The 15,260-nt window shown below is 39.6% G+C and overlaps 1 protein-coding gene across 1 annotated transcript in view; it reads right to left on the minus strand.

Moving 5' to 3' along the window:
• The window catches only part of spon1b (spondin 1b), a 122,836-nt gene that overhangs the window by 25,785 nt on the left and 81,791 nt on the right, over positions 1-15,260 (minus strand). Inside the window, exons 7-9 of the mRNA XM_080876651.1 lie at positions 8,875-8,939; positions 5,940-6,141; positions 972-1,112 (exon numbers count right to left, since the gene is read on the minus strand). Coding sequence (XP_080732777.1) covers positions 972-1,112; positions 5,940-6,141; positions 8,875-8,939 — 408 coding nt within the window. The remainder of the gene's footprint in view (positions 1-971; positions 1,113-5,939; positions 6,142-8,874; positions 8,940-15,260) is intronic.

The raw sequence follows: 15,260 nt of genomic DNA on the forward strand, positions 1-15,260 counted from the left end.
CTGTGTGCCTTTATTTGTGGTTGGGATTCAAATTTCCCTTATTTCAACATGAAATAAGTTAGGCGTGAAAGTACACATAAAATAGTACACATAAAATAGTACATGTAAAATAGTACACGTAAAATAGTACACATAAAATAGTACACGTAAAATAGTACACTTAAAATAGTACATGTAAAATAGATAAGAGCCAAAGTCAAAATCGCTATTGGCATTGTTAGGATGCCTGGGTCGTTGACCCAGGGTATTTGAGTTTATTATATTATTTATACTTTTTAGTCTTTGGTTTCTTTAAGTTCTGTCTTATGGTTTATGTCTCTGTCTTCTTTAGTTGCTCTGTCTCCCCTATCACCTGTATCCCCTTGTCTAGTTCGCGTCTCTGTGTATCCTTAGTTCCTATATCCCCGTGTTCAGTCAGTGTTTGTGTCTGTCCTGGTCCCACGTCTCTGTTCCCTCTGTAGTGCCTGCATGTGAGTCTGTGTTATGTGTTTCCTGTTTTACTTTGAAGGTCTCTGTCTTATCTCAGTGTGTTCAGTTTACGCTTCCTTTTGTCTCGTCAGTTCTGATTTGCCCCAGCTGTGTTTCCCTCCTGTTACCCATTCCCTGATTGCTCCCTCTGTGTACTTAAGCCCTGTGTTTCTCTATGTCAGTGTCGCGATCTACCGTTTACCAAGCTGTGTGTTCTGTCAGTCCTCCGGTGTTAGTTTATTTTGATTGTTTCCAGTTATGTTATATTTGAGTTTAACATTAAAGCGGTTTTGAGTTCACATCTGTCTCGGGAGTCTGCACCTTGGGTCCTATCCCTGTCCGCACACAGCCCTCACCTAACAGGCATCTGTTTCTGCCAAATTTTTATATTAAACAACAGTGTAAGAATCGGTCCCTTTAAGGTCTCACCACAGTAAAAAGCTGCAATGTATAGTTGTGTTTATTTGAAGCCCTAAACACATTCACACAGATGAAATTTTTACCTTTCTAGCAATGCGTTCCACCACTACCCTGGCCACAGGGGTGATTGCTCCGCCCTCTGGGTCATAGAACGGGCTCTGGAGGTGGTCCAAACTGGTCAGAGGTCGGATCTTCTCCTGAGGAACGGTGGGCTTGTTTGGTGACTAAAAGAGGCAGAAGAAAGGGTGTCGATGAGCTTATAAGGTGTTTAACATGAACTATAAAAAATAATAAAGCATTTATATTATAAGTGATAAAATACATGTACACGCTGACAAACCTAATGATATTAATTTCTATTATGTTTTAGATGTTTTATTGGTTTAAACATTATATAGATTGCTGCATCCCTCTTTTATGCTTTTAGTAATCTCTCTGGGCAAAAATATTCCACCATAGCAAAACTAGACAGATGCTATCGCCCAACTAAAGGCAGACCTGCTATACTGAAATCCCAATAAAAGGGCTCTTACTTTTCACTTTTATCTCCCTAGGTAGATGTCACAGAGTTTCAACGTGAATCTAAAGGTGAATCAGCTCTGACGGCTCTTTAACAATCAGGGGAAAGCGGACGTGTCCAAATAATATGCAATGGCTAAAGAACGGGTCGTGAACTGAAAGAGAGCTATTCACACTCTCCCATATTAGGATTGAGCAAAGCACTTGGTCTAAGAAGAGATGGTGTCCTAGAGGAAAACATCTGCTCTCCTATATTGTGCATCCAAAATGCCAGAAAGAAGAGAGTCCCAGTCCTCCACTGAGGAATGGTTAGAGTAATTAAAGTTAAACAGCAAATATTTAGGGCATGGCAATTACTTGTGGGACAAGAATACTAATCCAATAGCGGCCTATTGTGAATGCATGTCTGTGAAACAGGCGTTTAAAACGGGAACAACATAATTCTTCTTGAGTGAAACAAACAATACAGAAGTGGCTTATTCATAGTAGAATAATTAAAAAAATGAATAGCAACACAATAGCTTTTTGATTTTGATTTTCCATTCTGTTCCAAAATGGAGAGGTGGGGAAGTAAAAAAGGCGTGAAAGATCTTATCGAGTCGCAGATTTTCCCATAAACCACCTGGTCTACAGCTTCATTTCTTTTTGATCTCACCATGCATCATTTATATCCATTCAAACAGACCCTTAATAGGAGATACTTTGTTTCCAGGTATGTGTGTGTCATAGCATGTGTTGCCATGTTCAGTGAGGAGATAAAACATGTAACAATAATGAATTATTCTCTGTGTTCTCTCAAGTTAACACCGTCCTGTTTTGATGTATTTTAATATATTCAGCACCAGTAAATAAGCCATTAGAGGAGGTACAAAGTTACACTCACATCTCCACTGCAATAGTGTTAATGATTCTCTTCATAACTCTAGCATGGTGATGCTTTGGCGCTGTGTTGGAGCTATGCAGAGCTTTGCAGGTGCACATCTACATGTTAGAGTTGTTTATTGCCACCACAGAAGATGTTAAAATTAACAGGAAATGATTTAAGCTTTACTTTTAATTCAAAGGTTATAGGAATTAGAGCCATAAAAAAAATCTCCACTTTGATATAGTTATACATATATTATATCCAGTACAGGTCCATATTGGCTTGGATGTCGCCCAGATTAACAAGGTCCGCGTCAGGTGTTGAGGAATCAGGACACCCTGATGAGAAGTGCGCTTCTGGAACAAGATGGCATAGGTGGGTAAGAGATGAAAATAGGGTGCTGTTGGAATTTTACTACACAAGTAATCCGAGAGGAACGGGTTACATGAATAGCATGAGTGACCTATGGAATCTTAGACACCCAGGATCCAGATTGACGGCAAAACAACTAGTAGCTCAGTGTTCCAACATTAGGAAGAAGGAACTGCTCTCACAGCTGGAGATTGATGAGGTACAACACAAATGCTACAGCAGCAACCTCCCTGAACAGGGTCCAGTAACCATCACAGTGGCAGACATCCAAGAAAGGCAGGAAGAGTTGGACAGCACCAGGCCCTGACATGGTTCAGCCAAAAACCTACCTCAGTACCACATGGCAGCTCCTGTCAGGCATCATAGTGGCTAAAGGTTGTCAACAAAAGAATTGTGGTTACTGTACCTTATGCATGTTATGTATCTGCTTAACGCAAGAGGGGGTGTGACACCCTGACATATGAAACATTTTAAGTATGCTTTCTAGTGGGGATTTATGCTGAGGATTGTGATGGTGTATTTCTTCCCACACGTGTGTTTAATAAAATCATTGGTTGTTTGTCTCACACCTCAATCACAAATCGGGACAATGATCAGGCACATGGCTACAATACATGAGCAGGGCACAGAAAGGAATTGGCAAGAATACCAGAGGAGCAAAACACTGACTGACCAACCTGTGCACTGCCTGGATTGATTACAAGAAGGCCTATGACTCAATGCCCCACACCTGGATCCTGGAATGCCTAGAACTGTACAAGATCAACAGGACCCTAAAAGCCTTCATCAGGAACTCAATGGGGATGTGGCGTACAACATTAGAGGCCAACTTCAAGCCCGTAGCACAAGTCAGCATTAAGTCCGGGATCTACCAAGGAGATGCTCAGTCCCCATTGCTGTTCTGCATAGGCCTGAACCCGTATGAGATCATTAACAAGACTGGCTACGGATACTGACTGTGGAATGATGCAATCGTAGGCCACCTCCTCTACATGGATGACATCAAGCTGTATGCCAGGAGTGAACGAGACATCGATTCAGTGAAGGTAACAGTCGTCCCAGTGGTAATCGGAGCGCTAGGTGAGCGACTCCCAAGCTAGGCAAGTGGCTCTACCAGATCTCAAGAACAACATCCGAGATCTCTGTCCAGAAGAGCGCAGTCGTAGGAACAGCAAAGACACTGCGCAGGACCCTCAAGCTCCCAGGCCTCTGGCAGAGGACCCGAGCTTAAAGGATAGACCGCCTGCAGGAGCGAGAGGGGATTTTTCTTTTAAATATAATGTATCAAGTTCAAGCTTGGCAATGTTGGCTTATTAAATGACCATGTACAAAAGACTCTGTTGCCTTGGTTACTGGTTGAATTCATATTATCCTCGCATTTGCTAAACTGAATAGCTTTCTTCCATCTGCTTAACGTCATTTCCCTGCTTACTTTCTCCTACATGTCCACTGGATTATCTAACTAAGACCAAAATGTAAAAAGAAAACCATTTTCTTCTTACATTTTGGTTGAAAAAAAAATTGTATTTGTGGAAGAAACAAAAAACAATAAAAACAGCTTCACTAATGTCTGCAAACACAAAAACTGCAAAAGCATTTTTGTATAGTTTATGAGAAAGTGTCTGGAAGACTACGTTCCTCCATATGTCTGCATGTGGGTGGCAGGAATTCAATGTCTGATGTACAGGACGATGCATTCATTATCTCGTAGTAAAACTTTTACAACAATACATTGTTTTTACCCAAGAAGACATTATCGGCTTGGAATGTGTGCCATTTAAGGACAAAAAAAAAAAAAAAACAGCAGGGTCTAGGCAATGCATAGTTACATATATTACTTGTGTTATAGCCCACATTTTATACAAAGGCTGACTCATACACAGAATAAAAGAACATGGTTACAAAAATAGCTCACTACTGCTCAAAGTTACATGTTTTTAATGAGGAAACTGTATACTTTGTGTATACTTCCTTTTGAAAATGGTGAGTAAATTGACGACACTTTTATTAATGTCCCTAATTTTATAACTTCGAATACACGTGCATATACAGACAAAAACCTTGAATTATATGAATGTGAGTGTCAGTGTCAGTTAGAGCGCTTAGGTAGAGACTATGTGATAAAAGACTAAGAAGAAACACTTCCATGTTTACAAAGTAACAGACGTGAGTTGAAAGAGGACTGGTTCTATGTAAGTGAGGTTTTTGAAAGGTATTTACCACCTCCACTCTGCAGGGTAAGCTCCTTGCTTATTCATGAGCTTGTAAACTATAAATAAATCCCTTTAGTCTCCAAACGGTGGGTTAATATGGATGAGCACCTTTCATTCCAAAAATGAAGAAAACTAAAGAAGTCTCTCAGAGTAACAGACAGGTGAAAGTCGAGAGTGCTGTGATGTGATGAGACAATTTGCTATAAATTCTGTTTAATGCCAGCACAGCCGCACAGCACTAAACCTTCTAATAACAGGCAATAAACAGTTTTATCTCTTAGAATTCACTTGAAGATATTATACTGCGTAGTCCATCTGATCTGGTGTTAAAAATATATGTAAATATTTGGTCTGGTCAGAACATCATGGAGTATTACACCATGTCTAGAGGTATGCCACAAGCTTGTCTGCTGGAGGTGCAGCGTGCTAAGAGTGGAGCCTACATGCTGGACCCCATGTTGATTAAAGAAAAGTTAAAGATTGATCTGCCACATTTGCCCTCCTGCACGAGCTGATGTTGAGCATTTGATGCTACATAAAAAGGCATATTTCTTAAAGCTAATTGTCCCATAATTCCTTAATGATTCCTGTGGCAGTTTTGTTAAACTGTGACAAATCTTCGACGCCTCTTCTGCCTGTCGCACTTTACAGGTGTCTTCTAGTGGCAAAAACGTTTGAAATAAATAGAAAGGTTCTCCGAGAGTGTTTTCAACCAAGGCCAATGCCTTATTTCACAATTTTAGCGAAAATGATCCAGATACTCAGAAAATTTTCATGGGATGAAATCACCTCAATCGGGGGTGGATGTCGCTCAGGAGGTAGAGCAAATCACTTGCTTATCGTAACGTTGGCGGGTCGATCAAATATCCCTGGGAAACATACTATTCCCAAGTTGAATGTTTGCAAATGTGAGATACACTTACATAGAAAAAGTGCTTGTATGAATGGGAGAATGAGGCAAGTTGTATAAAGAGCTTTGAGTTTGCATTTGCATCAACAGTTATTAACTTTAGCCTGGCACCTTTTATGTGATCTTGCTAACCAACAGCAAAGATCACACTTGTAGAATCAGGATACACCACCTCATATGTGACGCCACTGTCAGTGCCTGCATCCCACGGGATGAGGTCTGTCTCCAGTCTCTGGACCCAGCCACACTCCTTGGTACAGAGGTCCTCTCCTGACAGCCCCACATTCCAGTCTGGGCTGGGCCCGAGCATGGTGAGGAAGGACATCAGGTGACGTGTCCGGTCTACGGAAAACTCTGCTGAGGGAGCTGCTCGCCTAGGAATGGTGGTGGAGAAAGAAATCACAGAAGGTAAATAATTCAAAGCATATCCTAAGTACTACTGTAATGGCAGAGCATAATAATCTCATCATTATATCCAACATTCAGCTGTTGCAGTTTCAGTGAAAAACAGCCAGTTTTGATGTCATGACCTCTGATCTATGCTGCACTGCTAATTGCTCGATAATTGAGGCTCTAAAATGTCCAATTAGCGACTGAAAATTGCTCATCATTACATATTCGCTTTGCAAGTCCAAACGGTAGTGAAAGCACTAAAGCTACTCTGATTACAATAAAGTAAGCAATTTGAACTTTCTTTTAAAAAGACAAAACAAATCTTCTTAATTATCATGTATTAGCAGAGACATATGTGCAAACACAAATATTTCAGAATCACCTGACAAGTCTGCAAACAAAATACAACAAAATGAGCCAATGCTTCAGACGCCCAGTGAGTGTGTGGAGGTATAGCTGTGCAAGCATGTGTGCGAATGTTCTCATTAGTAAATATAATAGTGGCACAATATATCGCAAATGACAGACAACGCTAGGAGGGGTAATTAAACAGATGTTTAGTGAAAGATACAGTACATTAGTGTGTGTATGCGTGTGCGTGTGTTCATGCTCATGCAGTGCTGAGGGCTACAATTGTGATAAGTTTCTAATTGCTCTTGAACTAATTCCAAAGAGAGCACAGGATGCCAGAGTGTGGAACTATTCAAGTGAGCCTGGCTTTGGAGAGGCGCATAAAGAAAACCGTCATAAAACAATTACGAGTATGTTTATTAAAATGTATGCATTACATTACAATAGTATCTGAATTTTAATTATAATACAAAGTTCACTGAGTGTGTCAGAAATGAAACTTTTAGCCAACGTTTAGATACTTATCCTGCAAATTAAGAATTTAATACTGCTCATCAGGAAGATTAGCTTTCGTTTTTTTGTCATTTGCGGAGAGGTCACGATGTCTTGAAATTGCCACCTGGTAATCAGTAACAAAGACAGAAATATGAATCTCGTTCCGCTTTGTCTTTTGAAGACAAAGAAGTAAATCAATAAAAACTAATTCTTTGCTGCGTTGCTTCAAACCAGACAGATTATTTTATGCTTTACAAAACAGACACTTTAAAATAATTTTGGCTTGAAGGAACAATCTTTTCAATTGGACAGATTGATTTAGGGCCTAGAAAGTAACATATTTTTATAAATTTACAAAACCAGGCATTTCAACTACAGGAGATGCAAACTGCCCTGCAAAACAACGGTGCACCTACCAACAACAGTGGCCGGAGTTGGCCAAGCCAAAGATACATAAACATGGGGACAACATTTTACATTCAGGAAAAAAAACATGCAAACGGCACTATTATGTCTGGTTAAATGTTCCCTAGCAAATACTGCACGTATAATGTACGAGGAAGTGAGATTAATGGGCTAGTGAGATTTGTCTCCTAATGGAGACTCCCTTTAAACTTGGCTAACTCAACATGATAAATAACGGTAAACACATAACCCAGTCCCAATTTTGGCTTAATATCAGCTCCAAGCACCACATTTTCACTGCTTTCTTTCCTGGGGACATGTTGTAAGATAAGTATATATTTCCTGGTGAAGGAATACACATGCTACCTGGTAAGCCACACATTAGTATCAACACAAATGGAACCTTGCAGCAGGGCAAACTGTATGAGTCACAAACAGATGGTATAAAGGATGGATGGAGCTTCTGGTTCAAAGGTGAAGCCAACATGGAAGTGGCTAAAACCTGACAGCCTTTTATTGGCCACCAGGTGGCGATACCTGTGGCTGCAAAAAGACTTTCAGTCCTCTAGAGCAGCAGTCCCCAATCGGTTTAATGTCAGACAATATTTTCACGGACCGGCCTTTATGGTGTCGCAGATAAATACAACAAAATAAAATGATACGACCAAGGCAAAAACTGTGGTGCTGTATTTTGTAAATATAATAATAAATGCAAATTCACTGTGTAATTGTGTAACTTTATTAGCAGCGTCCTCTTGTTTTGTTTTCGCTTGGTCCAAAGTTGCTGCTTTCATTCTACACTGCTATTAACTAAAGGTAGGCCATCTATCAGCAAGAAGAAAAAAAAAAACAATAAATACAATTAATTTCACTTTGATCGAGTGAAGAACTAAATTGATTTCCACTGTTTTGAATTGAATGAATCAAATAGCCTATAATCAATGTTCAAGTTTCGAATTTTCCACTCCAACGTTCAGCTTTCACACAAACAGTAAAATAAATATGTTCACTTGTAAACTCAAAAGATTAAGAATTTTCTGCAACACTGTTCTCTTATTTGCAACCAGTGTTGCTTATTGTTTTTAAATTGTTTGACCTTCTTTATATCGCCTATTGTGTCTGAAGCGCTCCATCTGTCTATTTTGTAGAGAAGAAGAGTCAAACGTCATATTAACCCAGATTAACAAAAAAGGTTTAAAAGTCAATAACTATGTTCAGGATACCCAAGGTCTCTGATTGGGGTTCTTTTTTTTATCATTTTGTCAGCTAATACAATGTTAAGGTAAATAATAAATAATACACAAATAATTAGGTAATAATAAAGTAAAATAAAAACTTTAATCAAGAATTAGATTTTATGGCTGATGTTTCACAGGTTCAATTTAAATTTTCAATATTTCCAACCACATCTTTCCAAGATGCACCTCACACTTGAGCAAAACTGACACTGTAGATATACTTACAGGTTGAGAGGCTGCCACGCAGGCCACTGAGCCTTCGTTTTAATGACGGTCAGTACTTCATCTCCCTGCAGAGCGAAAGATAGAGAGACATTTACAAGAAGTCATTTGTCACTAAATGGATGACTGTAAAGGGACAAAAAAGAAACATTGAAAGAGAAAAGGACAAAATTGACAAATTGACATGACTGAGGGTGAGTACTCCCATCCAAGGACAGCAAAGCGTATTCCACTTTTCAAAGGCTTAAGAGCCTGGACAAAGTGTGTCTTATCAGGACAAAATGACTCAATGCTGTCTTATAATAGCTGTCTGTCATTCTAGCACAGAGCCACACTTTATACTCTGCGCAGCACCCACCACTCTCTATAGTCTCTCGGTAGCATTATGGCCACTTTATGGACCGCGCAACACATTATCTATCATAATGCATCTCATCCAATTATTCAGCCAAAAGCAGGAAGACAAATGATGAATTTAGTGTGGCGCAGCACTTAATTAGAACTGAATTGGAAAGTCGAAATGTGCCCTTTCTGCTTTAATAAGAGCCTTTATTGTGTTTTCTCCACCTCCATCTTTTGTCTCTTTCTCCTTAAAAGACAAACACACACAGACACACACCGACACACACACACACCGACACACACACACACGCGCGCACGCAGTAACACACACACTCTTGTTTTCTCCTCACTGCCCCAGGGAAGAGAGGAGGCTTTCAAGGCGACTGTAGAACCTTCAGTCAACCAGAAAAAGGGATTTTTTTTTGTTTTGGCATATCCCAAACTGATTCAGTTGTGTGTGTGTGTGTGTGTGTGTGTGTGTGTGTGTGTGTGTGTGTGTGTGTGTGTGTGTGCGTGTATCTTGGTCGGTTGGTTGTTGGGTGTGCGGGTGTTTGCATGTGTATGTACATGGAGGAAAACTGGTGTAGAAGCAAGTGTCCATCTTCTCTTGAGAGTCGCCCGGGGCTCTGTGACTTCTTTGGCTTCAGACCCCACCAACCTCCTCTCCCTCACACACACACACACACACACACACACACACACACACACACACACACACACACACACACACACACACACACACACACACACACACACACACACACACACACGCAGATATTTATATGACTACAAAGAGCCAGAGGAGCGGAAATGCAGTGCCATCTCCAAAAGCTGCCATGATGGACTCAAAAGAGACAGACTCATAAATAGAAGGACACATGAGCCATGAACGGATAACAACACAGAAAGGGCGTCATCCACAGAGACAGCAATAATATATGCGTTTTTTTCATATTTTCACTTGAAGCAAATCTGCTTTTTGTGTTTCTTTCACGAATCCACAGCAGCTCCACAAAGTTCAATTAAAAACAAAAGCTTAGGAGAAAAACAATTTTGTCATGATGACAAAAAAAAAAGTATCTTGATTGTATAATAGACAACAGAATGCTTTGATTTTATCATCCATCAGCATATTAATACACAAGCTCTCCTCGTTTATGTGGCGCTTTCTTCCAAAGTCATATAAGATAGGAAATGATCCATGCTACAGCAGCTTGGTGTGTCACTGAATAAATGTTTTCTCTGTTGCTTTAATGAGACACAGAGCAATGACTCATTTCACTTTTCAGTGTCATTTTAGTTTAACTTTAGCTACTGCTCTCACACTGACAGAGGATGGTTTAGGAAAATCCAACAAATCCTCATCACAGAGTCTAAAACAAAACCGCAGTGTCCCCATCAACTGGTAGCACAGAGATATGCAAAAAGGCTTCCATTAGAATCTGGATACGATGGCAATGGCAAAACTGGACACAGATAACTCTTTTTTAACAGCCTGATAAAGTCTGGATTTGGAAGCCGACTGGGTGGCAATAGAGAAAGCCACAGCGTTTGGGTGCTTTGAGTATTGCCCTTTAATTTGTGTTCGCTCTGTTTAGCTGTGTTTGGGTTTACACACCACAAGCCAAGGAGTACTTTACAAGGATCCACATTTGATGAGTTCAGGGTGACCAAGCCGTCTCACTATTGCCAAAAAAACATGGTGTGTTCGGGTGCCAAGTACAGAGAACTGGAAAAACATTAACACATTTAATTACCAACATTTAGAGCCATTTAGTTTTGGATGATTAGGGACAAGTTATAGACAAAAGTTAGTGTCAGTTTGCAAGCAGACCAACGTTTACAGAAGATTTGAAGGGAGAGAACAACTAAAACTTATTCTTACTGATAAAATGACAGTTTATTTGAGTTGCTGACTGGTTACCAATCAGTTTGTAGAAGATTATTATATCTCTTTTATTGTAAAAGTTAATAAATGCTGTGTAGAACATTTATAAATATGTAAGGTTATTTTAAAGGTAAACCAGACATTTATAAGACTTTTTACTAGTTATTTATCCATGCATACAAAAAGTCGTTGGTTAAGTTTTTCAAAAGATTGGGTTTTTGGTTCAAACATGATGTGTGTGGAGTGAGACTGGTCACACTTTTGCACCTTGTGTGCATCTCTGAGACATCAGCAGCTTGGACTAAATGGAAATGACACAGGGCTCGCTGACCTGGCAAGAGGGATTCTCGTGATCTTGTGAATCGCATAAAGAATTCAGCTGCCTCAGATGGTAATGGGTCAAAATTGTCCAGCAAAGAAGGAAAGAAAAATGCATGTGGCTCATTTTGAAAAGCAGTTTCAGCATCTTTTCATATAGTTTTGCAGACTTCTTATGCCCAACAAGTTGTCAAAATTTCAACATTACATGTAATGTAATGATTCAGTCCAGGCTTTAGGAGACAACAAAGTCGTCTGTGGAAAGGTTGAGGTATTCAACACTGGTGCTGTTTACATAGGTTTTCACACCAAGGAGAAAGTGGGTGAAAGATTCTGTACATTATGTACTTTTTTTCCTGTTCAAATGACGGATAATAGGCTACTAGTTCCTAATATGAATAAACTAAACATGACTAAACATTTGTCTATGTTTCATCTTTCTTGTTTAAACATGAGAAACTCAGTAATTACACAATTTATACTTTCAAGAAACACATTCTCAGGATAAACATGATGAAGGCAATTTTCTCTGTCGTTCTTTCACCATCTGCCATTACCAGACACTCTGAATGAATACCACTTAAAATGAGAGTTGAATGGGCTACTGTACTGAAGTGCCAGGGTAACACAGTATTAGACGTCCACACACATACAGGTTGGCTAAAAACATACATGCAGAGAACTATAATAGTTTTATTACAATACATTTCTTCTTTTCGCCTAATCAACATCACAACATTTTTTAATGTCTTCCACATAGATGCACATTTACTCATGTGTGCAAAGTGTTGAACTGAGAACCCACTGTTGGGTGAGCGCTGCTCTGTCAGAGACTCAATGTCATTCGTGTTCTGTCAGACTGTACAGCAGCAGGTGTCACAGCAGTGAAGAAAAAGCTGAGGCCCAGGACACATATTACAGCAAAATTACAAAGATTAGTGAGTGACACTGCTGGCAAACTCTCGGGCACACGGAGCCGAGGCGAAAGCTTGAGGAAAATAGTGCTGTGACTCACTGCTGTCCATGCGGCATCTGAGCTGTGACAGCAAATATAACGTCTATATCTGGACAATCAGACTGATGGATGGGAAAATGGTGACAGGGTAAAAGCAAGAGACAGCGACGGAGATCTAGAGCGATGCCGACAAAATGGATAAATATGTTTTGGTTCAATTTAGGCTAAAAGAAACAGCACCCTGTTCTTGTGAAACACTCCCGCACATTTTATGGCAGACCTCAGCCAATATCGCATAATGCAAAATGCTTTGTGGAGGCTCATAGGAGATGCAAATCTTCCTGTAATGGTCTTGTTTGTTTATGGCAATTATCGTAATGGCACAAAATGACTGTGATTTAGTAATGTTTAAATGCACATTACATTTTCACGAATGTTTTCGAGGAGAAGAGAAACAGGAGAACAGAAGGACATGGATTTAGAGACGCTTGTTGGGTAAGGACAGAAAACAGGAGGGAAAGATTCTGGAGGAGGAAGAAGAAAAACGACAAGCATTCGTGAAGTGAGACAAGGAGGATGAAAGGAGAGAGATTTTAAAAAGAGCAAGGCAGGAAATGAGAAGACTGAATTTAATGGTGGAAGAAAATGACAATCTGAGAGGCTACGGACAGGATAGAGCTTAAAAAGAGATGCACACATACATTTAGTTTGATTAAAATGACCTTACCTTCATCACACTTCCCTAGCATAATAACTACTCCCTCCATGCTTGTTTTGTTCTATATTACATTTCCTCAGGTTTGGGAAGCCTTTTAAAAACAATAGCATAAGCTATTTGGGGGCAGGTTAAAGTAAAGACTGCTTTGTTTTATTTGAAATTTGTCACTAGCCTAAATTTTTGGTGATCTTGACCATGCCATGATCATAAAAGATGGATTTTGCTATTGTAAAACAGCATCTCAGGGAGTAGTTTATTGAGGACTTGAGACACAATGAATCAATTCTCTGCACAGTTAAACTAGGCTGATCGCCATCTGATTCTAGGTACATACCTATGTCATGTACAGATATGAGACTGCAATTTAGTTGTCATCTAATTTTTGGAAGGAGAAAATTCAAAAGCAGGCAGCAGGAACAAACAGGAATTAGGATAAGTGAGAAACAAGAAGCAAGGTGGCTGGTGATGAACTAAACAGCCGAAAGATTAGGCCGCTGACAGGTGAAGTGACTAACACTGATTATCTTGTTGCAATGGCATCTGTCAAGGGGTGAATTACATTAGACAGCAAGCGAAAAGTCAGTTCTTGAAGCTGATGTGACAGAAGCCCAAAGAAATGGACAAATATGAGAATCTGGGCAACTCTGACAAGGACCAAATTATGATGGAACACCCCCATATCTCAACATGTCAGCATGTAGCTGCTTTGGCTAAATGAGAGGGACCTCCGCAATAGAAGGAAGGTGGTTTTATGGTGATGATTGACCGGTGTACACTACAGACCCAGTGGAAACTGTACTCCAACAAACTGTATTCAAGTTTAGTTAAATGCTTAAGTAAATATGTTGAGTTGTTCACTGTAAGAAATCAATGTTTTTCTCTTTAATATTTAACTTGTCCGCCTTGGACGCCTACTTTGGGTAACCCTTGTTTCTGTTTTCTGAATTGAATGGTTCAGTCATATTTCTGGCCTGATTCCTGAACAAAATAACCGGGTGTTAGTGAGGTTGACCTCTGCTTATACAGCTTACAAGGGCTTCTCTTGGAATGAGGTGGTCATTAAATGGTCATCAAACCACGTCTTTATTAATATATACCGAGGTGTCAAAGCTCACCATTAAGACTACAGGGGAGGAGGTCAAAACCTATCTTTATGGGGAGAAAAGTTAAGAAAGATTCAATTTTAAGTTTAGTATCCTATTTTACTAACCCCACTAATCCTAAAGTAAAGCGCAGGCTAATGAGTTATAAAAGGTCTTACTATCAACTACAATACTGGAAATCGATGAATCCAGTCTCAGCTGGATTTCATGCATTTGAACCAATAATTCATCAGACATCTCAAAACTGTCAACCTCATGTTGACAGTCATCACTGGTGATAACCCCAACTCTCACCTTAGGCCACCAGAATATTTCATTTTTGTTTTTATTAAATTCTTCTTTCAAGTCTTAGCACTGCAGAACAAAGAAAATAATAATTCTAACTGAAATCCATCAAAAACTATTTTATTATTTCCTCTCTCCAAAAAAGTAGAGTTCGGGTAAAAACAAATAGCGTTAGGACAGGGTAAGAATTTGGTTTATTACCTACGATGACCTCAGAGTGTTCATGGCGATAGTTTTAACAAATGTCACTGGTGTAAAAGTACAGGTCGGTTCTCTCTCTGTGTGTCAGGGCTGAAGACAAAACCGCTTGCTGGTTTGTCTAGACTCTAACTTAATCTATCTTTAAGTTAAATTAAATTAAAGCTATCCAGAAACTAACTATTGTTACACTTTGGCTGATGAAAGCTCCCTCCTACAGTCTTTTCATTAGTAATGCAGGCAACAGAAAGGTAGAAGAGACGCCTTTGGGAAGTAAACAGTTAGCAGGTGAATGAATCTTCTCTGCCACAGCCTTTTGTAAATGAATTAGAGTCTTGCTCTGTTAAGCTGCTAGGGTGGCTAATTTTACCACTTAAAATGAGAGTTGAATGGGCTACTGTACTGAAGTGCCAGGGTAACACAGTATTAGACGTCCACACACATACAGGTTGGCTAAAAACATACATGCAGAGAACTATAATAGTTTTATTACAATACATTTCTTCTTTTCGCCTAATCAACATCACAACATTTTTTAATGTCTTCCACATAGATGCACATTTACTCATGTGTGCAAAGTGT

The sequence above is a fragment of the Rhamphochromis sp. 'chilingali' genome (genome assembly GCF_963969265.1).
Source record: "Rhamphochromis sp. 'chilingali' genome assembly, chromosome: 2".
In the NCBI taxonomy this organism is placed as follows: domain Eukaryota; kingdom Metazoa; phylum Chordata; class Actinopteri; order Cichliformes; family Cichlidae; genus Rhamphochromis; species Rhamphochromis sp. 'chilingali'.